Source organism: Caloenas nicobarica, chromosome 8 (genome assembly GCF_036013445.1).
Source record: "Caloenas nicobarica isolate bCalNic1 chromosome 8, bCalNic1.hap1, whole genome shotgun sequence".
In the NCBI taxonomy this organism is placed as follows: Eukaryota; Metazoa; Chordata; class Aves; order Columbiformes; family Columbidae; genus Caloenas; species Caloenas nicobarica.
Window position 1 is genome coordinate 12,168,924 of NC_088252.1, and position 23,360 is coordinate 12,192,283.

The following is a 23,360-nucleotide window of genomic DNA, read 5'->3' on the forward strand; positions in this document are numbered from 1 at the left end:
TGATAGGCTACAACTTATTTAACTGGTGATTTCTTTTTACTGTTAATTTGATAGCTAAGAATATATCTCAGTGAGTCTAGTTAAAAAATTTAGTGATCTGTAAAACTCACCAGGCAGCTGTGATAAGCCACTTAATCCGTTCAAACGAATCCTTTGTTAATGTCATTCACGCTGATTCAGGATCTGTATATGCAGCACTTTTTTTTTCTTTTTTTTTTTTTTAAACAGCAGATCTTCTTCTTCCTTTGGTTTGTGGATCGTCTATAAACAGTGTTCCATACTGTTGGTTTTTTTCTCCTCTGAACCTGTTTATATTAAAATATGCATCTGATGTACAAACATTAATAATTACCATATAACCAAAATATGTCTTAACCCTTTACACAGGTCATACCGCACAGCTTTATGTTGGCACTACATTATATTATTCCTATTCAGGCCACATTTTTATTTTATCAGCAATCCAATTATTTCAAGGGGACTATATATCAAATTACAGATCAACATAAAAAGGGTACAAGATTTCAGCCTAGAAAAGAGATAGTCTTCACTCAGTGTTTGAAATAATGAACAAAGAGCATCTTGCATCATTATTTCTTGAAAAGCTATCATACCCACCATTTTAGCTAAAGGCATTAAAAAAAAAAGTGACACTTGTCTATGGTGAGCACCTAATGAACTTGAAAAAAAAAAAAATTTGCTATACTTTCAAGACAGTGTCCTCTGCAAACTGGGCTGGACCAGCACCCACATACACATCTGAGCAAAGAAGGACTACTCTGAATGCAGAATATAAGTATATAAGAATATATAAGAATATAAGCATTTTAAGTTTAAGAGTTCTACCCATATTCATAGATAGATGACACCATTGGAAACACTACTTAGATTTTTTTAGCTTTATTTTTAGACCATTTTTTTCCAGAGCTTTTGCCAGGATTTAGGAAGCTGGAAGCCCTAAGTGCAGGACTAATCAAAGGCCTCTACAGTTCTAGAGTGTTAAATTTTGTGTAACACCTTTCTTTTTTTCCCAGAACTAATCTATAAGTAATATTGTCTCCCCTGTGTGTGCACAGTATATCCATATCCCACAGGATGAAGAAGAGGCTTCGTAAGCTACTGTGCACTGACTAATGAATAAAAACCCCAAGGGCAGCCAATCCATGCTGCAAGATCAGACCCTCTCTGTACTGTACAGTACTCCATTCATCTGTGAAACCCTTGGTCTCTTTCTGTGGCCTATTTCCCCATCTCTTAAAAGAAAAATAAAATAAAAAAGGAAAACAAACAAACACCCAACCCCCCCAAAAAAAACCAAACAAAAAACCCAAAACAAACAACAACACTTGTAATAATAACATAATATTCTAATAGCATTCCTACCTCACTGATTTTTTACATTAATAATATAAATAACATCAGCAAGATTGTAAGGCAATAAATTCTTCAGGGACAGATTGCCCCAAATGGAAAATCCAAGCGAGTCATAGCGTTAGACTTCGCAGAAATTTGTTCCTGTTGCCCACTATCCATCTCATTATTTAATTATCCAAACAGCTTCTGAAAATGAAATGGAAATTGAAATTGGGTATGTTTGCTTTGTATTAGCAGAGAACCTTTTATCTTCAAAATAAAATCTATTTTTGATCCAATCCATTCACACAGTTTGAAATCGTACTTAACGCATGACTGGAAGACTTAAGCCACTCTGCTTGCTATTTCACCATGGCTATCGAAAAACCATCATTTTCTGAATGACTTTCCTATAGTTTGAAGTGTTCGGCAGCCAATGCAATAGTATAGGGACTACAAAGTGTTATTTAGATTATCTAATTGATCTCATGTTTTATATTTTGTAGTAATCACAACAGTTACCTCAATAGAATTCTTACCTAATTCGAAAGAAGATAATATACAACCACGATAAAACACTCAATACCACCAAAGGAAGAGGTTTTACAAAAGTGTCACCAAACCTTGGCTCATAAAATTCTCAAAAGCCAGAGGCAGAAAAGCTCTCACTGGAGCATAACCTAGATGTTTAGTTTCTAGACAAGGACCAAGAAGGAAGACAATTTCATTCCTAGGGACTCTGGGCATGAGCCATAGTGTGAGGCAGACACACAGCTACAGTTATTGAGGTATAAAAAATTAGAGCAGCCCTAACTATATTCTCATCACATCTAAATAGACCAAAATCATGTGTTACAAGGCCATTGAAGTTGCAAAGTCAAGGATTCAAAAGTTAGGAAATAAAAATCAGGGCTGTGTGCTCAATTTTAATGTGGTTATTTTATGCATAGGATTAGGATAGTTGTTTTAAGTACAGGAATATATATGCTGTTTTCCATATGACTTCTACATTACTCATGATGGATATATTCCATACTCTCTTCATCCTTTTCCTCAAGCCCTTCTTTTACTTTTACAGTGTCCAATGAAACTCTGCACTTTAAACTGAATTCATATATCCATGTTTCCCTCAAAAATATGCCTTATCTGTAGAAAGAGAAAACACTGTTATCCTTGCTTTACCATAGAGAACTGATGAAACAAATCAAAGCTAAATTCATTAAATATCAATTACTATGAAAAGAAACCCCAAACTTTAATTTGTTGCAGCTTTCTGTTGGTTTCTAGTATTAAGGTTGACCCCCCTTTCGTTCATGCACTAGCGCTTTCTTGTTAAAGTACACACAGGCAGATACAGGTATACATTTTGACACAACTGATGTTAAGCCTGCCCAGCTGTTTTGCCAGGCAAGACTGTCTCTGAGTTTGTAGCTCTCTGAAGATACTACGGACTACAACAGTATCAGTAACACAGTCTGCAGAAAGGTTTCATAGACTTTCTTTGGACAGATTCTATCAATTATGGTAGCAACAAGCACCAGAGAGAACATCAGTTGCTGGTCTCACCTTTGTTCCAGCTCAGTGCTGCTTTGAAGTCACCTGTCCTAGAAGCTCACATAAAGGCATATGTGCTTTTATGTGACGATCTCATAATGCAACATTTTTGGGTGTTTCTTAACTATAACGAACGTACAACTGTCATCCAGCTGGGCCACACTCCTTAGCAGCCAGCTGCTCTAGGGCAGTGAAATAGGTAGGTGGTATTGGGATAAGGCGGGGCTTGAAGAAGACTTTCTTTTGCATCTCCCTTATTAGCATTTTCCCAGCTTTGCTTTGCACTTGCTGACTTCTTTTGAAATTCCCATGCAAGGTTTTCATCATTTGAAAACTGACTCAATACCTTTTTATTATAGCGGTATTTAATTCACTAGGTATTCTGCACGTATTATTTTATTTATCCTAACAGCGGTTTGCCTGCTTTCTTCTGTTTCTTCCAATATTTCTTTGGCCTAGTATTCAAGAGCTTTCCTTTTAAGTACTATCTCCTTTACTCAGTGAGAGTTATAGTGTTCATCTTGCATCTGAATTCATGTCCTTTCTGAGGACTGACCACCCTCTTTCACTGTAGTCTCGTTTGCTTTGACCTTGTCTTAGAGAACCTCGCACTTTTTGGTTTGGCTTTTGTGTAAATGAGTCTCTGCCACTTTCTGTCTAACACCAGTTCCTCTCATGTTAAATTTCAGTGGCAGATTTACATACTTATAATTTACAGGTGCCTACAGTTTATAAACAACTGTAGACCCCATTTTTATCCTTATTACAGTATTCCTGCTTTAAAAAATGTAGTGCTGTTACAGTAGACAGGATTAAGAATCTGACAAACAAAATGCACCAGTTTAGTGGTTTTATCCCTAAGATACTATTTCCTCTACATGGTAACCATCAATCTGGCTTGAAAATGGGATTTTTTCCCCGTTTCTCCCTATACCTGCCAGCTTGCTTTCACTGATGCCTGTGATTTTAGAGCCAATGTGATAACACCTGTGCTGATGTACAAGATCTTTGACACGGAATATAGTGTTCAGCTCTTCCAGAGATGTGTTCTTGCTGCTAGTACCGAACTTTTGGGAAAAGTAGCCTCTACTAACTAGCTTTCACAGCGTATTTCATAGGGGGTTGACAGTAACTTCTACTGAATGAAGATCCAGGTCTACTCTTATGCCTGTAAGAGAAGCTGTGGTTAGTTTTATGCTCATGAAAGGCTTTAGATTTGTGTCTCATGAGTAGTCCTAAATAGATTTATATACATACAGGGTGTTTCAAAAAGATGGACCCAATTTCAAAGCAGTATATTTCATGATGGCAACATGTTACAATTACATAAAAATTTACAAATGGTTTAATGAAGCGGTAAAAAGGTTTCATAGAGCGGTAATCATTTGAAACTTTATGCACCGCCCTTTCAGGCGCTAAGAGTTGGTTTCATGGGCAGTTCGTGGTCGCAGAGACACAGTGATTTGAATTAGGTCCATCTTTTTGAACACCCCGTTGCTTTTTCTGTATCACTTGTAGTGCTTAATAAAACCTGCACAAACACTACAGATAAGGTGCTGTGGCCAGCCTGGTGAACATACTAAGTTTGCACCATCTCAGAACAGCACTTTATTCACCGAGATGTTACCTTGAACATGCAGTATTTTTGTCAGTAACAAATGTGATAAACTTTACATACTGCCAACACTCCACAGATCGCACTTCCGTTCAGTAAACCTTTATATCATGCTAAACTATGTGGAAAGCCTGGGGAGAAACATTTCTCACTAATTTCCATTTATGCAGTGGGCAGCACTTTGTCCCTTCTGGGACTTCTTGGTTTCTGCTGTCTCAAGAAAAAACTTAAGGGAGAGAGAAGCGCTGCTGAAAGGAAAACCCTTGGTCAGTGCCCGGGGGCGCCCCGGGCTGCGGCGGGAGGGCGCTGAGGGCCCGGGCTGCCGCCGGCCGCACCCGGCACCGCCTCGCTCATGCCCTCAGGGCTGCCGCCTCTCGCCTCGCTCCCGCCCGGCTTTAACCGACCTTTTCTCCGCCACACGCAGCCCTGGGCCGTGTCCTTGCTCGCGCGGTGCCCGGGGCTGGCCCGGGCGCGTCCCCGTTCCCGCCGCGCAGCCCCGAGGCCGTTTGGGCGGCGCCCAACACCTGCGCCCTCCCGGCGGCGGGTGAGAAGCGGGCGGGGGACGGTGACAGCCCAGCAACCTGGGACACCAGCAGCTGTCCCGGGACGCCGCTGGTCCCTCAGCGAGCTGCACGGCCCTGGCCCGCGCCGAGGCCAGGCGGGACGGCCCGTGACGAGCGCCAGGTACCGCCGCCCCGGGCTGCCCCTCCGCCGTGCTCACCTCAGCTCCCAGGCGGGAAAGCCCCCGGCTCCTCGGTCACTCCATGCCCGCTGAGGACGGACGGCGGCTGCCGGCTGTGCCTGAGGCAGGAGACGCGAGGGAGAGAGAAGAGGGGAGGAGAGGGGTGGCACGACCGGCCCCGCCCCGGCCCGTGTCCCCACCCCAGGGCGCCGGGAGCGCCCAGGCGGGTGCGAAGCAGGAGCCCCCAGGCCAAAAGCCGCGGGCAGGCGGGGGGCAAAGTCCGAGCGCCCCGGGCCGAGCTCCGCGGGACGCCGCGCAGGCAGCGCCGAGCGCGGGGATGGCGGGCGGGGGCTGCCCCGGCCGCCTGGCGCCGCTGCTGCTGCTCGCCCTGCTCTGGCCGGGCCGCGCCGCGGCGGCTGAGGTGAGTGCGCGCGGGGCCGGGGCGGCGGCGCGGGCTCCCGCTGCGACCGCGCCGTTGCCGGGGGCAGAGCGGGGCTCAGCTCCTCGGCTGCCTCTGCCAGCGCGCTGCATTTTGGTCTCGGTAAGTTGTTAGGAAGAAAAGGTGAATTCATTGTGTTCAAAATGATACGTCTCCCCCGCGTGAGGTACCTCGCAGCGGGCAGGGTGAGGTGAGGCGCATCCCGCCTGGCTGTGAGGAACCGTTACCCCTGCGCCGCTGCCAGCCGGGGATACGCGAAGGCGGGGAGGCCGCGCGCGCGGCGTCTCCTCAGCGCCGGACTCAGGTGCGAAGCAGAAGCGCGGCCGGGCGGCTTCCCCCGCTCCCAGCCGAGCGGTCCCGTGAGGGGATGGGGAGGCCTCTGTCCCGCCGGGAGCCCGCAGGCGGCCGCGGGGGCTTGTCCCGCGGGGAGAGGGTGGATGCGGGCGGCGAGGAGTGCGGGGTGTGGATGGTCTCTGAGGTGAACACTCGGAGCGGCGCTCATCACCTGGACCGCCTGTGCCGCCTTCGTTACAAACTTTTCTTTGAGGTTTAATGATGAGTGTGCATCACCCTTCGGTCGATAAATTCTACTAGATCACACCATAGTCTTTGCTGTTCTTTTCTTCTCTGTCTAGTTATAATCTTTAGATTGTACATTCCCAAGTGGGAGAAGAGCAGTCAGCTGTGATGGCAGATGGGTCAGTGTAGCTCTCAACATTTCTGGCAGTTACCAAACAGAAAACTGACAGTTTCAGTAAATTTCTGATAGGCATCAAACACGGGAAACTGCCAGTTTCAATACATTTCAAATTGTTTCTCCCCTAATAGTCAACAGTGTTAAATTCTCCTTGCATGTGTGAGTAAAGCTCTAACACAGTACATCCAAATCCTTTACTGCCTATCAAAACATTGTGCAGTTCACCTTTGTAAGGAAACAATCTGATTTTCTACTTTGTTCTTGCTAAACAGAGCCACATTCTGCTGTAATTATTCAAAGCAGACTAATTAGTAATAATGTCTCTTCTAAATTACTGTGGTTCTTTCACTAACCCGTTCTGGGTAAAGTGTCTGGAAACAGCATAAGCACATCAGCAAGCGTATTTTCTTTCAAGGCGCTCTAATTTGCAGTCAACTTTGGTAATTTAACAAAGATGTAATTGTTTTACTTGTAATGGAATTAAAATACCTCTTAGTTCTTGTGTAGAACAGAGGTACCAGCTCTATTTGCAAAGTACACATTTTCTGCAGAGTTGTTTCAGGCTCTGCCTACTTCTGATCCTTACTCTAAAGCAAGATGTGGAAGAAGAATAAACTCAAGACCTGTCTCTCTCTTCTGCCCAGTCTGCTGTTCTTTATTCCATTCTTCTCTTCGTCTGTTGGTACCTCCCATCCATTGCTGTTGTCGCTCCCAAGAGCCAGACATCATCGTACATGCTTCTGGACAGCTGTTAACAAGTGCAGGCTGTGTACCAGGAACTCCCCCCAGCCCCTCCTGACACACATGCTCAGACTTTTTCTAAGCCTCTCTTCTGGTTCTGTTGATCTTGTCCTGTTTTGTTTTTATCTACAGAGAAAGGTGAAGGGAGGTATGTCAACAAGTAAGACCCCACATATGGCCCAGTAAAGCATTTCAACACTTTTTAGGAACCTCTGTAGGATTCTAGAGTGTTTGCCAACCTTGTCCCTTAGTTCATTAGCAGCCTTTCTGCTTAAGGTAGATCGTGAAGCTCTGAGATACCAATTTTCTAGAGTGTTGTAATTATTATATCCTTATTTACGCTTTTGTCTTAAAGACAGGATTTGGGATGGTGTCTTCTACAGAAATCTTTCTGTTTAAGCAAAGTTTGAACACAATGTATTGATTCAGTGGTGCTCTGAAAATTAAGTGGATCTCAAATGTTGTCTGAGATTAGTTTAAACTAGATTTGCAACAGATAACACATTAGTTTAAGACTCAAATCTCATAATTTCTATTCTTGTATGAAAATGCTGATATTTTCAAAAGGGAAAGTCTAACAAAGTTTTCTAGATTATGAAGGGAATAAAAACTTTTTAAAAAAGCAATTTTATCTAAGCTCCTTATTACATATTAGTGGCTAATGTTAATTCACATGAAATGATTGATGAATATATCATTGCCTCTTGGCTGGACTGTCCATTGCAAAGAAATGGGTATTGTTTGTGTTTTAATATCATGCTATACTTTCATATGAAAATAAATTGATATTTGACCAGCGAGCAGTATTTTTGCTTTATGCATAAATTAAAAAAATATTTCAAACATAGGAAACTTTTGAGTGTATGTATCTTAACTCAATAAGTAGTTTATTCCCAAAGACAAGAAAGAAAATTGTTTATTTGTGCCTGCTGCTGTTTATACAGCAAATTATGGTCCTCACAGCCCTTCACAGAGTCCAGACTTCCCTGCCCTTAGGAGCCTGAACTTTTCTGGCACCTGCTAGGGAGTATTATTATCTGCATTCTTGGCTACTGGCGTGCTCTAAGCACATCTTCTGAAAACTCAGCAGAAGTAGCATCTTCCCATGTCAAAGGCTTTTCAGCTTGCTTGATGTATTCCTTCACTCCAAATACTGATGTTTTAATTCTTAGGATTTTTCCACTGTTCATTTAAATACTTCAGAAGAATAATAAAAAATATCAATATGTTTTCTCAGGGGGCAAGATCTTTCTCATTTGTTGTTTCTATTTTTTTCCTCTCAGAAAAAAAAAAAAGCTTTCTCATTGTTTAATTTTGCTTCGCAGCACTTGGAGCTGTCTTGATGCACATGTGCAATCCAATTAATTCTTCTCAGTGTGTCCTGTCTTTTGATACCATCCATGTACTCGTATGTCTTGAAATTAAACACTAATCTAAAAATGTTCCCTGAAATTTGCTGCTTCAAATAGTGCTAATGAGAAAACTACCTAGATCAAGTTCATTAGTACTGAATCGATGCTGCTTCATGGTGGCATTGATCATTTTTATGATGGTGTCATGTTAGCGTGTGTTCAGAACAGGAGAAAAGAAGGTTTCTACTCGAGCAAGATTACTTGATTGCAAGTTAGCTGCACCGTGTGTCACTACCATTTTCTGATTTGCATTGTAATACAATTGCAATATTGCATTAGCTCACAGGATAAAGTTAAGTGCTCTATATTGAGTATTTGCTTCTGGCACTATTCTTTGTATTTTTTCACCATGTGATGCTGGCAAAGGAGGGGAGATAACAAGCTCAGTGACTGTAAGACTTGAGGAGATCTTTTTTGCATCCCCTTTCTTGCTTATACTTGTCTGTGACTAGATGAAAGTGTTCATATTTGCCAATTAATTTTATTGTTTACAAATGTTAGAATGTGCATGGAAATACTTATGAACTACTCTTTTTTTTTTTTCTTAATGCAAGATTTTTTTCCTAATTATATGCAAACTATATCGGTGTTTGAAATATATCTTAATATTAATACATGGTTCTGGAAGGAAAATAATGCAGTGTACTAGCTCAGCCATAAGCATCTCCAAGGCTGGTAAGAATGGGATGCAGGCTGAATTCCTTCGTTTAACTAGGAATCAAAATGTTGGAGGGACAAAGTGTCACAGTGAGAATCTTCCCTCTCTGCGGCCTTTGGAAGCACCCAGGTTCTTTGTCACATAAGGCAGTTGAGGAGATGTGCACCTGAATATACAAAAGAGTTCACTGACTGTGTTAGAAAAACAAGTCCTTTGTGAAGTGCTCTCTTTGATTTGGTTAATATGATCCCAGCTCTGAAGTCCATAGGGGTGTTACTCATTGATAAGTGGGCCCAATCTGTACTAGGCTGTTCTGATCCTGGTTGCCTCTATAATTAGTTGTAATTCAGCCATCATCTCCACAGAGAAACAGGCCCGTGTTGGAGCACTGCAGAGCAATGCTTTTCCTACTGGGTCAAGAGAGCATAAATTAGCAGAGTTGCCGTAATGTTTGTGGATCACGATGTACAGATTTCTGCTGTCTCACACCACGTGAAGGCTTGCCTAGATGGCCATGAAATGTTGTGTTCTTATGTGTGTGCTGCATCATACAACTGAAAATGATGAACCTCCTTAAGTGATCTTACTAAACACCTGTGAAAACTGAACTTGATGTGTAGCCTTTTTTGAACAAATCTACAAAGTAAATACAATACACATTTAAGCAAAACTCTATAGTTCAAGTTGTTTTGCTGACTGAATAATATCATTAAAATGATCAAAGTAGGCAGGCAAACGCTGGTTATTTCTTCATTACTTTGCACTTCATATAGGTATAACAGCATTTTATATTGAGATCTGCGCTAGCAATCTCTTCTGCAATATCTAGAGCTGATGTATCATAACATCCTTGAAACAAAATACTTTGCTACTAACTGCAACTAGTATGGGATGTCCGGTCATCTGTTTTACTGTCACATTCTCACCCTACTGCCTGACAAAGTAATACTAGAAGGCTTAGTATGTTGGCATGGATTACAGGAACCTAGGAGGAAGGTGAAACACAAAAAGGCTTTTTTCTTCTGAACTGTTTACAGCCCTAGTCTCTTGTGCACACACTAAAAAAGCTCCATTTTGCCACACCTAGTATATTTTCAGTTTATTTTCATTGATTTTCTTTTTTAGCTTAGCAGTTTTCTGATAGGGTACAAGTCTCACAGGTTTACAGGTTTTCCATTTGGCCTGTTTCAATGAATGCTTTTTAGCTAGGCCTTTATGCTCCATTTTTCCACAGATCATTTTGGAGGAAGCTGCAAGAAAAAGTTTGTTTTTTGGGTTTTTTTTTAAATCTGTGAAATCACAGAGCCTTTCAAAACAGGAGAAACCAAAACATGTGCAGTAAGCTTTCTCTGAACAAGCTACTGTTGCTTTCATTGCTATTTGCACCACTTAACAGAAGATGCACACCAGGAATTTTAGGAATATACAAATATACAGGCCTGAGGAGACAACAGTTCTAGTGAATACCATTCCCACACTCAACAGTTAGGAAGAAATACAAATTGTGTGATGTAATGCTAACAATATTATGGTAGGTAAGCAAAAATTCACTAGTTAAATGATGTGTATTCATTGTTGTTAGACTGCTCTTTTAAGATGACCCTCTATTAGGAAGAGCATGGATGAATAAGCTGATTCAACAGTCTTAAGAGTTTGCTATACAAAACAAAATTCTGTGGCCTGAATTGCCTAATCTTTTTTCCTTGTGGGAAGGAACAATATTTATTTCTGCTGTCCACATGTCCTGTTCAAGGTCAGGGGAAGAAACCCACAGAAGTGGGGTTTATAGGTCTGCCTTTGGAGATTTTACCCACCTGAATATATCGTGAACAGTTTGGTCCAGTTTCTGATAGTTCTTATCACAGTGACTTCCACCCTATTGAGATTATTTGTAGAGTAAGATATCACTTGTCATAAATATAAGTATCAAAATTTTCTGCATTTTAGCAGAAGAAAGCAAACCATCTTTCTCTCTGCTTAAAGAGGGAATAATTCTCTATCTCTAGCTTCTCTTTATAGACCAAAAGCAATTAAAAAAAAAACCCAAAACAGAGATTCAATTGAGGACCTCAACTTACGGTTTTCTGAAACGGCACACAACTTGGCAGCTCTACACACATAAATACTGAGTAATTCTAGGCAGGTTCTACAACACAGCCCTCAGTGGTTATCACTGCAGAGCTCACAAACAACTTGAGTTTGTGAAAACTCAAGATACAGGGTTTTTATTCTAAGTTACAACATTTTTATCTGTTTTATCCTAATGCAATGATGATAACATACAGGCACAGTGAAGATTGCTAAGCCCTACTGTCTCGCACTCCCTAATTCTTTACTGTCAGTGAGTTGGAGAGAAGGGAGAAGCTCCATATAGTTAATTGTACTGTATCTGCTTGGAAAAAAATATGGTTGGCACCTTGGGAGCTGTTATGTGGGACTGTGGACGAGATGGCAGAACAGTGTGCCTCCATAAAAATAGTATTAACAGCTGTGTGACAGTGGTTTCTTGGAACTTCCATACAGACAGGCTTGTTCACAGCAAAAAAAAAAGGTATGCTATACAGTAAGTATGTTACCAGAAAAGAATTGCAGAGTGTTTTATGGGGTTTTGCTTTGGTTTGGTGTTTTTGGTGTTTGGTTATTTTTTCCCAAGCACATAATTTATTCCATTTGAACATAGGCAAGAGATACCGAAAGTTCTATGAAAATTTTGTTTCCATCTTTTTTTTATACTGTTTTACTTACATTTTATGTTACTGGTTTTTTAATCGTTATAGATATAAATAGTTATAATGACAAGCTCTGGCTAACACTACAAAATTGTTGTTACACAAAGTTCTTACTGAACAGATTTGTGCATTAAAAACTAAGAGAAGATTTTCAAAATGGCTTTGTCTCTGAAGTGAAAAACAGTTTTCATATACATGTTCCCTTGACACAATAGAAAGTTGTTTAAATGTTCATCTACAGCAGCTTCTTCCATTTTTCCATACAAATCATTTGCCATAGTTGGTTTGCAAATACCATTATAAATATATCTTTATATAAAAGAACAAATCCTTTCCAAAATAACTCCTGACAGTTTACAATTAAGGATAGAAAGTAAGGAAATTCTTATCAGCTTCAGTGACACCTGTTGTGTGTTCACATTGTGTGGTGACAAATTGTGTGTCTCTAAATTTGACACAAAATCCTGCTTCTGTAAGGTGTTATGAAGGGTTTTTCTATGATCAGAAATGTTTAGGACTTCTCTGTACCTCAAACTGAGAGCAGCACAGAAGCGGTAATACAAGGCCCTTGTGACCAAGGGGGGATGTTGATTCAGTAGTTATTTCCCCAGCGAGGTTCCCATCACAAGTTTTTAATGGAGCGTATTCAACAACTGCATTGTCTGTAGCATAACAGTTGTCTTCCACTGTGTCCTTTGAGAGCCACTCTCCCTACATTAGACATTATTGACCAAGTCGTTTATTAGTTAAAGTTACAGGCGTATTTCTTTATAATGGAAAGTCAAAATACAATAGTTTTTGTCAGGTGCTAGGTATTCAACTGATAGGCAAAATGCAGTGAATGCTGGTAGCATACATGGCAGTTAACAGAAGTCTCCTAAGGTAGGAATGTCTGGCAGCCTTCCAGTTCACAAGTGACTACACAATGTTTCAGGGTTTGGGAACTGACATATTTTCCTTCATCTCATCATCTCCTATTTCTGCTCTATGTTGTCTATACTTACTGAAGGCTTAATAATTTGGTTTTGTTGTACTGGTCCAGCAATCACTAAAAAAACACAAAGTTCTTCGTGGTCTTTGATAATTTTAATGAATTCATGTTTGATGCTTAGAATGCATGAAAAACTTTTAGTATACAGATTGTAATTGTGAGACTGGTATTTTGTTTTGATAGCAATGTTTTGGAGTGAGGGGACTTCATTCTCCAATACCTTGTATGCTACATGGTGATATATGGTTGTGTAACACGAGGAGTATGCTGCCAGGGTCACAGATCTACTAACCATGTCTAGATAGAATTACTGACTGTGCTAGTCTAAGTAAGTATCCTAACACAGGTGCATCAGACTCAGAAGAAAATATTTTCTTTATATGGCCTTTTCCACAGTGGGAACTTTTTTCTATACAGCTCTGCTCTCAGATCTGCTGCTTGAGCAGGTTAGGATAAATTTACAAAAACATAACTTGTGTCCAAGGTAGGAGCTTTAGCTACCACCATAGTGTCCTTCAGAAGGGGCAGCATTTCACACCTCTGTGCAGCATACCTACCCCAGCACAAGTCTGTACTGTAATGTTAAAGCAAAACTTGCCACATACTGTAATCATAATGCTTTACACCTGCTTTCATTAGATGTAATAGAAAACATGTAGTAGAGAACATTAGAGAAATGGGTCCTTGTCGTTTTAAGCACTATAGTAACATCAGCTATTTGAGCAGTATTATTCTATGTGCTTAGTTGTAGTTTATAGACACAGCTGGAATGTGTAAAGTGATTGCTCTGCACTGAGAGAGCTCAGGAAGAATTCAGAAATCTCGGTGTGTCAGCAGCCTTGAAAATTCATAATCAAGACTCTTAAAGGAGCTGGCTCACTGATAATTTTTAATAGGTATTGGAATTTAAGTGAAATTACAGAAAACTGGAAATTAACTGATAATTTACTTCCACTTGGAAAGGACCACTGTGATGACCTGCATATTTGTAGGCTGCTCAGGATACCATTGCTGAGCGGAAAGGTGGAAAAGAAAAAAAAAAAACGAACTGGCATCACGGAAAAATAGATCTTAACCAATAAGGCTTGTTCCATGTTTGATGGAGTTCTAATTTAGTGATCCTTGAAGTTGGAAGATAAAGACCTAGTGCCAGGACAGGTGAGATGCTTATAAAATCAAGTCTAAATGAAAAATCAGGTTTGAATTTTTAAAAATGAGCCTGATCAGCCGTTGGAACCACCAGTGAAGGAAAGTGACAGCTTCACTGCTCACTTGAGAGAAGACACCTGGGCTATTTTTACTGTCCAGAGTAATTAATGGATATCACTTGCACTACTTTTAATTCATCTTAAAATTCCTCATGTTGCACAGTCATCTTTCATTTATGTTAACCAGGATTTACTTCTGGAATCAGTGGAGCTCACCCATGAAATTAAAGGCCAATCAGGCCAGAAGTGTAAAGTTAAACACCACTGCAACCACATTATGATATTCCTACAGAATACATTTAATTTCATCGCAGCTCTCATCTGAATGTCTTCATTACTCATCACCCTGTGTGGTCTTGATGTCTTCATCTGAAACATAAAGAATAAGGTGCCTGTTGCCTGCAGCAACACATTTGGCTGCGTCTTTGTCCTGGATGCAGTATTTTTAATACAAGTATGTATTTTGAAATCATAGCTGACCTACTCTGATCTTCTCTGGATCTGTAAAAGCAAACAAATACTCTGACTCTTCTGTCATCATATATGTCATTCCAGAAAGAGATCAATGAAGAAATATTGGCTCATCACCCTCAGTGGCTGTTTTTCTGTTCCCCATCTTCCTGCATTTAAACTAATTGCAGTATGAGTGTATTGCCCCACAAATGTGAGTGACAGGACTCAAAGCCTGTGCTATTGATAGAAATGCCTATCATTGCTTGCTTTTTTTCTTACATTAATGCTTTGTGACATCCTTTGACATATTCAGGTTTAATGACATCCCAAATACATTCTCTGCCATACTTCATATAACTAGCTCTGTTGGTGAAGTGCTATGAGCTGTGCGAGATCCTCTCTGACACCCCAAATCACATTGCCACAACTCAATGGTGGGAGTAGCAGTGCCATGCTGAATCTATATAAAGCTTTGTATAGGTGACAATGCAGTCTGCAGTATGTTATTTCTGCTTTCTTAGTAATTTCTCTGAGGAATTCAATGAAGGAGAGGGCTAGAACACTTTTTAAGGAGTTGCTTAATTTAGTTTCTGAATTTGAGGCAGGAAGAGGTCAGAGCCCCACAGAATCCAATCCCACAGTGTAGCAAGGGCAGTTTGGTGTTATAGATAAGGCTGCACCCACTGAACAAAACATTAACTGCTGCAGAAAATGTGCTTCAGTGTGTACAACTGTAATTATCTAAAGAACATAGAATACCACAACGATCACTCAAAACACTCTCAAAAGGAGCTCCTCTATAAGTTACTCCAAGAGTGTTGGTTTTTAAAAAAAATTTTGTTCATTGGTGAATTAATTTGTTATTCATATAATGACCTGACTTTATCCTTTGGCCTAGATTTTTAGATCAAAAATCTAGTGCCATCTACCATACCTAAATATTTGCAATAAATGTAGGTGATTATTAAAAAATCACAAAACTGAAAACCATACAGTAAACCTCTGGCTTTGGTAATGCATTTACTTGTGTAGACATTACTGTGAGGATTTTGAATAAAATAATAATAACTAATATTCAATTTCATTATTATATGAACTGGCAATACACTATTGTTTTGTTATAGTACTTTGATAAAGGAGCTGCAGGCATCTTGCAAGGATGTGGAAACATCTAGTAGTATAAGTGAGCAATGATTTTTTGGTTCAAAGCTCCTTTACAGAAGGCAGAATCTAATCTTATGTAAATATCATATGCCAAAATATTTAGTATTATCCAGCTAACTGACTGTGTAATGTAAAATCATCTTTGGGCTTTTCAGTTTAGTTTAAAGTGATATGCGTACACGAAAAGACCTAAATTGATCTGAAAGCTTACTAATGGCAAATTAAACACATTCTAAGCATTCTGACTTCTTGAAGACCAAAAGCTCTTTTTCTTAAATAGTTTAATAACCTTGTTTAGTGATGTATATAGCATCATAAGTTTCTACATGTTCATGCATTTAGCTTCACGTTGAATTATCTGTGATTGTAAGTTAAAAGTTTCTTCTGTATCTGTCCATATCAAGTCTTCTGCAGATTATACCTATTAGAGGAAAGTAATTTCATTTGGTGATTTCGCTGTGTGTCCTGAAAACCGTGCTTTGCATACAAATACTGTGAAAAATCTGCTTCTAGCTTTACTTTTACAGGCAGAAATAAGGTGCAACTCCATGAAGGTCTGTAGAATTATAATGGTAAATAACTGACACTAGGTAGATCAGAAGCCAGCGGGGGCTGTTTCTCAGAAAAGCTCTCCATGGTCAGCCAGGATGTGCTCCTAGTTACAATGAAGAAACCCAGAGAATTTGAAATACTGTAGGTATCTTTTCCTCAATAAACAGAACCTTTCCTGGACTCGGACATGTGTCTCTAAATCTGTAAGCCAAATCTTTGCTTCTGCAGTTGAGTGCTGAGTAAATGGGTCTCATAGGTCTTGTACTTAATTTACAGTTTTTCATTTGCAAGCCTTAAGGATGTAGTAGCTTGAGTCACTCACCAGCCGTGTACAGCAGTAAAATGCAGTGCCTGCAATTTAAGACTACTTTTATTGTGTACGGTGTTTACAGCTTACCTTGAGATGCTGAACACTGAACAGTTACCATTTTTATACTGCTTAGGAGGAACGTACCAACAGCCTGTGTCATCTATTTTGAAGAGAATACTTTGGGATGGAAAGTGTTGTTATTGATTAGGGAATGAGAAAATGGGTTGTCTTATAGACTATATCAAATTCATTTTGAGATGCATGTCACTTTATCATTGGTATTTACACCTAAAGGCTTAAGATAGCTGTCATATAACTTACTTGGTGAATTTAGATTACCCAGTGCCAAAGCGACAGACCTCTCCGAGGATAAATCAGGATACTGTTTGTTAATTTTACACTAGTGTTTATTCCTATGTCTCTGGTGAAATAATAAAATTGATTAAAATAACAGTAAAGGTAGTATAGTCACATAGTTTCTGTTTTACATGTTACCTTTGTTTTCCAAGTTTCTGATGCAGCACCACTTGAATTCTAGCTGTCAGATCAGGGGAAGAAAGTGTCTTCTTTAAATTGTCAAAGAATTAAGTATTTAGTTTTTGCAAGTTTTTGAAAATCTAGCTTAAAACATCAAGTAATCATCTATTTATCTGTCTATAGAACACAGGCAGACAATAATTTCTTGGGGAATTTGCTTTTCATGGCTGACTAATTCTGATTTCTGTTTTATTTTGGAAATGAATGTTTAAATAGCTGTTCACTTGAGGAATACCCTCTGCACCTATTTTTAAATTAATAGTTGGTGTCATCTCACCTAAATTCAGCCACCTAAAAGACAGCTACTGTCAGTAACTGCCTAGTCCACAGACAACAGCAAGTACTTGCAGCATCTTTCCTCCATCCTAAAAGAGACACTTAAAAAGGTTGGATGAGTAGTTCCAAACTAGATGTCAAGTTTCCTTGTGCAGTCAATGGAAAGAGACAAACACCATGAACTGTGTAGGAAATGAAGGCAGCTAGCTGCTACCACATACCTCAGTTCTGGATTATAAAGATAGAAGAAATCGGTCCTAGCTTGTGGGAAGATGCTTTTTAATTCTGTAAAATGTTTTACCTGAACAGATTGCTACAGGAAAATTTAAATTTAGTGTCAATCTGACACTATCATTCTAAAATGTAACAGAGAATATTTTTTCCTCTGTCTTTTGTTTCCCAAGAACACCACTGGAAAAGTTATATATTTGGAACAGTGCTGCTGTTGTGTTATGGCCAGCTGTAGGGGTTAATTAATTCTGTCTTCAAGATCTAAATAGAAATTTCATATTATACCATTTTAAAGGCTTTAATCTTGCAACCAAAAATGCAGTGCTGCTTTTCTGAATTTTATGCAACCTAAAAAAATAGCTTCATAACCAATGTGGTACTTGTCCCCTTCTTATTGTCTGTAACTATACCATAGTATACATCTTTGTGATAAACATATCTACTAAATTGGGAGGATAAACCGAAAAATAATCCTCTTTCTACAGTGATGCAATTGAAAAAGTAATTCAGCAAGAGCTTCAAAAACAAAAGGAAGAACTTAAGTGTACAAAGAAGGACAGTAAATGCAGTTTACTCCAGATATTTAGGAAATACATGGCTTCAATAACCTAAATGATATTTTAGTATGTATAATACTTATGTTAACAAAGGATTATTTTTTTTATCCTCCCCTCCGCTGAAATAGGATATGTCTGCATGAGTGTAGAAAAGTGCTTTGCGGAGTTATCCCAGCCAGCCTGGGCTGGCTCAGGTGCTGAGTGCATGGCAGCTGTAGCAAGGACAGGGCACAGAAGGGTTACGTGTTCTATTCACCCAAGATCTCAGATGCGCTTTGCAGCTCCGCTGAGCTCCCTGCTACCAAGACTACCCAGTACATGAGATTGCTAATTTAGTCATGCTGTCTATCCCATTACATACTGAATATCCTTATTTGAGCTGTTTGCTTGTTTATTTGTTTGTTTCACTTAAGTGTGAACAATAAAAAACTGGATATCTGTTCATACTTGGTTAGTCATTGAACTTTCCCAAATCAAAGCTGCTCCTAGGTAGCCATGCCATACTCTGGCAGCTGAGGTCAGGGACTCAACACTCAGCCCTGCAAGGGGCCCTCCAGGTTCACCTGAGGACACGGACATGATGGTAGCAGCTATAGCCTGGGAGTAGGGACATCCCTGTGTGAGGGCACTCACTGTCACACAGCTTGGCTCAGGAAATATCCAGAATTAAGAAACAACAAAGTTGAGAGGCTTTTGTAATTGTAATGGGTACCACAAGCCAGTGTTAGAAGGTGAATGCAGTCACAAAGTTAGAAAATTATTGGTTAATAGATTAAAAGAAAAATAGTATCATTGTAATCTAAAACAATATCAGTATATGTGTTTGTTACTATAGAAAGTTTTTTAAAGAATCACGATTTTTAATGCTGTGAGCCCAAACTCTTGAATTTTAGAATTTGTACTCATATTTTAATGCTGGTGGTGTTAAGCACGGCTTCTTAGCCTTTAACCCAACTACAAAGTTAAACTAGTGCCCTTATCTGTCTTGAAGGACAGTACAGGGGAATATTGAGCTCTTTTCTGCTGTTGAGAATTGCCACTCTTCACAAAATATTTTTTTTCTTAAGTTTTATTATCTGTGAAATAGTTACCTTCCAAAACCCACTGAGATCTCATTTGCTCCTCACCAAACAGCAAAATGAGAAAAAATAATTTTAAGTTTTGTCATTTTGTTTTTCAGAGCTGTGTATGCAAAGGTAAAAGTCCCTGCTTTTGTGATAGCATGAAAGGTAATAAGGTAAGAACAAAGACTTTTTTCTTTTTTTAAGATTGGCTTATACCTGGGAACTGTTAATACATTAGTTGAGTTTATATACTGAGCAAAACTGTTGTATGATGGTATTCTGCCAATAGAGTCTACAGAGAATTGTAAAAGGAATACATTACCTTACAAAAAAATCTGTTAAAATAACACTGGGTACACTGTTTAACTAAGAAGACCTTTACTTCTTTTTTTCTTTTTTTTTTTTTTTTTAATGCATTAGTTTGTTTACAGCATTGCATGATGTTTGAACGCCAACAGAAGAACGACTGTCTGAAGCACTAGGTCCCTTTCACAAACACCTAACAAATGCCCACGGATACTATTGCCCTGGCAGCAGCTCCCGTGTTACAAGTTTCATAATGCCATCCAGAGTGTCAGGTTGAGTGCTTGCTTCCCTGTTTCTATCTCTGGACCTTGCCCATCTCCCCCCTTCCCCCCCCTGACTTTTTCTGGTTCCTGAAGGAAAACTACATGCACTGTTATCAAACAGATAAATCTCCTGCAGATCGACACGGGGGATGAGTTTCTGGGTCCTGATCGCAAGCCCCTTGCCAGCAGTGAGGGAACAGCATCAAACCCATCAAAACTAACAGAGCCGCAGCTCTGGCTGTTGCCAGTAGCAGCTTGGCAGAGTCTCCGAGTGGCTTTTAGACAAACCTGAATTACACAAATGCCAAAAATTCTTTCAAACTCCTGCTTGTAGTTGGAAAAACAACTGATTCACAAATGAAAGGGGCATTATTAAAGAAGTCATGGTTGTAATTCAGGCTGTGGACACAGTGTTGCTGTACTAAACCTTATCAGTAGATGCCAGATCTCGATATAGACTTATGGCTGTGATTACTTTCACTGATCGATACATCTGGCTGATAAAGAATTACTTACAACTTTCCTCCTCTACTTCTATTACCAAAAAAAAAGTCATATAGCACCATAGTAGACACTGCTAGCCTTGCCTTTAGGAAGCTTCATTTCAGTGGTGGATAAAAGTTCTCTCAAAGTAAATTTGTTCATTATTAAAACATATTTTCATAAGTGGGAAAGGAGAATACTCATGTCTTTAGTAAAATCTCAGGGCTTATTTTTCACGTTTTTAGTTGGTCCAACCTGACTTTGCCCTAACCGGTAAAATTGAGACCAATTGAAAAATTAGAATAAAATGTCGCCCACTGAAAGAGAAATATTAATAAGAATGAGCACCGCAGCTTGTTTTCATCAGTTCCATATTAAAGCAACTGAGCAATTAGTAGGTAAGAGTTAATCATTGTTTACACTAATGAAATTTTTCAGGCAACTTCGGAAAGTCAGGACAATTACATTAATCAATATGTTTTGACAACTGTGCGATGTTAAATTCTCCAAACTGAGAATCCTCTGATTATGTTGATCTGTCAAGAAGAAGGTGTGGATAGAATTGTCTGTACTATCTGGAGCGAAGCAAAGCTGTGAGGAGCCAGCGCTCCTCTGTCCCTGGAGAGCCCCACGCCCGCGGCACCGGGGGATCAAGCACTGCTTTCGTTTTTCGGTGATTTAGTACCGCACTCCCTCCAGCGGCACGTCTTGGTGTAGCATCATCCTTTTTTTGCCTTTCCTGGGGCGCTGGTGGATGAAATAAACGATTTGTTATAAAACGCTGTGCCGGGTTATGTTACAGATCTCACAGACACTTCGTAATGTAGTTCTTGTTTTTATTTGTGTTAAAATATTCTGGGATTACGTTCTATATTTTTTTTTAAATTCAGAAGCTATTTAAAATCTCGTGAGTTGTGGGATTTTGAGGAGTGAGAATTGGCGGAGGAAGAAGCCAAGATATTTTGGCTTCCCTGAGGCTTCTTTTGGATCCTGTCTTGTCCATCGAATAATAAGACACCAGAACTTCTGTATAGCACAATCTCAAATGCCTTTTTTGTATAACTCTCCCTGCATAAAGCAATAGGAAGATTGACACTGAGAGAGTGGCTAACTCCATCCTCTCTCCCTCATGTCATGCTGTGGTGTAAAAGATCTCGAATAGGCGGCTCTTCACTGATGTAACATTGAGCATGCTGAATTGCTGCTATCTAAACAGCTGAAACACATTTTCTATGAGTTTCTAGGCTTGAAGAACTTTAACCAAGATAAGACTTGAATATTCATTATATTTAACTAAAAAACTGAAAATGCCCTTTCCACTGTAACATACCCTCCTGTTTGCCATTCGTGTAGCTTTAATCTTCTGTGTTTCCTTCCTGAAGAAGCCATTAAGTTTGCCAACTACAAATTAGGGCTGCTGTGATGGATTTGGATTTGTGTTGCTTGTAGGGACTAAACATGATATAGAAATATTAACAAGGGGTGTGAATCAGCTGCTTTCTTGAACTTTCCGTGCTGCCAGTTAACTTCTGTACTCTGCAAAATCTTGAGTACTGTTGTCTTCTGATATCTTCAACCATACTTACGAGCATGTTATTATACTTCAGTGGTACCATGTGGCCTGGACAACACACAGGCAGGAGCACAAAAACAGGTCAGTATGGGCAAGCGTAGTATATCTGCCACAGTAGCAGACACATATGTAGAACTCAAGAGGTACTGAAAGCAATAAATGTTTAGAAATAACTTATAAACATGAGAATTCATGGATATTTTAAGAACTTCTTTATTTTTATGTTTACAGGGTGAAAAAGGCTTTCCTGGTGTTCCAGGTCCACCTGGTCATAGGGGCTTTCCTGGTCCAGAAGGGCCTCCGGGGCCACAGGGACCAAAGGTAGGTGTGTGTGTATATGAGACACAGAGAAACTACTGTGTCTGACTGTGAAAATGAGCTGTGACTGGTCAGGGAGTTCTGTTTTAAACAAAACAAAACCTGTTTCAGGGTCTCCTATTTGGTGAGGGATGTTGTGTGGTCACCAGCTACAGTGGTCATTTTTGACTGAGTAGACGTGGCTGATATGAACATGGGCTTTTATTGTCAGTTCTCCACTCGCCAGTGCTAAAGCACCTGAACTGAGCTATCAGAGGTAATGAATATGGATCTAAATATATTTTAGCAGCATAACCTCGATTTCTGTTTTAACAGTATACTCTGATATCTGCTGGAATGAGACAAAACAAGCTACTACTAAGATAAATATGAAAAACAGATTTAAGAAAATTTGAAGAGAAAGATGGTTTTTAAGATAAATCTTGGTCTGTTTAGGAAATACCTAGTTGCCTGGAGTATGGGGGGACTGACTTCAGTGACTTGGACTTTCTTTCCTTCATGCCTACACTGAGGGTGAATGTGATTTTTTTTCGATGACTTCTGCATAAGCAGAAAAAAAAAGTTGCTCATTAAAAACACATTATTTATATTTCTCTTGAGGAACAGCATTCCTGCTGTCATTGATAAATCCAGAAGGTACTGCCACAATCGCATTATATCTAGGACCTGCACTAATGTGTCTCCAGCACTTATCCATACCTTTAAACAAATGGTTTTTTATAGTTTCATTTGTTTGGGTGTTGTTGCATTATTCTGTCCTATCTCATTTTTACAATCCTTTGTGGAACTGATACTCATGGTTGGATCTCATACATGTTGATGAGCCATTTATTTGAACTCATTGAAAAGTGTTTAGTAGAGCATTTCCCTTTTAATAAGTGATAATAATTTATGCAAGAATGGCAAAAAGCAAGGATAATTTGTCTAGCAATAACATCTCAGCCTGAATGCCATCTATTATAGTGTATTCCAGTCAGCTTTTCCTATTCAATGCCTGTACATTGTCCTAAACGTAATGCTGCCCAGGATTTTAGGAGCTATGCAGTTCTGTACATTCCCCGTTTCCTTTCTGGGAATGATGAAAGTTTCTTGTAATCAGTAGAGCTCTAAATGTCTTGAAACAATTCTAGCAGGTTCTGTGTCAACTGTGCTGTGGTGTGCTTCGCTGTCTCCTTTCAGCCGTGCTCTCCCATC

The 23,360-nt window shown here is 39.7% G+C and overlaps 2 protein-coding genes across 2 annotated transcripts in view; one reads left to right on the plus strand and one right to left on the minus strand.

Annotated features, from left to right (window-relative positions):
- Positions 1 to 181, minus strand: part of COL4A4 (collagen type IV alpha 4 chain) — a 67,018-nt gene extending 66,837 nt beyond the window's left edge. The window contains exon 1 of the mRNA XM_065639796.1: positions 111 to 181. Coding sequence (XP_065495868.1) covers positions 111 to 166 — 56 coding nt within the window. The 5' untranslated portion in view covers positions 167 to 181. The remainder of the gene's footprint in view (positions 1 to 110) is intronic.
- A 5,105-nt stretch (positions 182 to 5,286) lies between these two features.
- Positions 5,287 to 23,360, plus strand: part of COL4A3 (collagen type IV alpha 3 chain) — a 62,444-nt gene continuing 44,370 nt past the window's right edge. Inside the window, exons 1-4 of the mRNA XM_065640222.1 lie at positions 5,287 to 5,745; positions 5,810 to 6,190; positions 19,340 to 19,396; positions 22,080 to 22,169. Coding sequence (XP_065496294.1) covers positions 5,287 to 5,745; positions 5,810 to 6,190; positions 19,340 to 19,396; positions 22,080 to 22,169 — 987 coding nt within the window. The remainder of the gene's footprint in view (positions 5,746 to 5,809; positions 6,191 to 19,339; positions 19,397 to 22,079; positions 22,170 to 23,360) is intronic.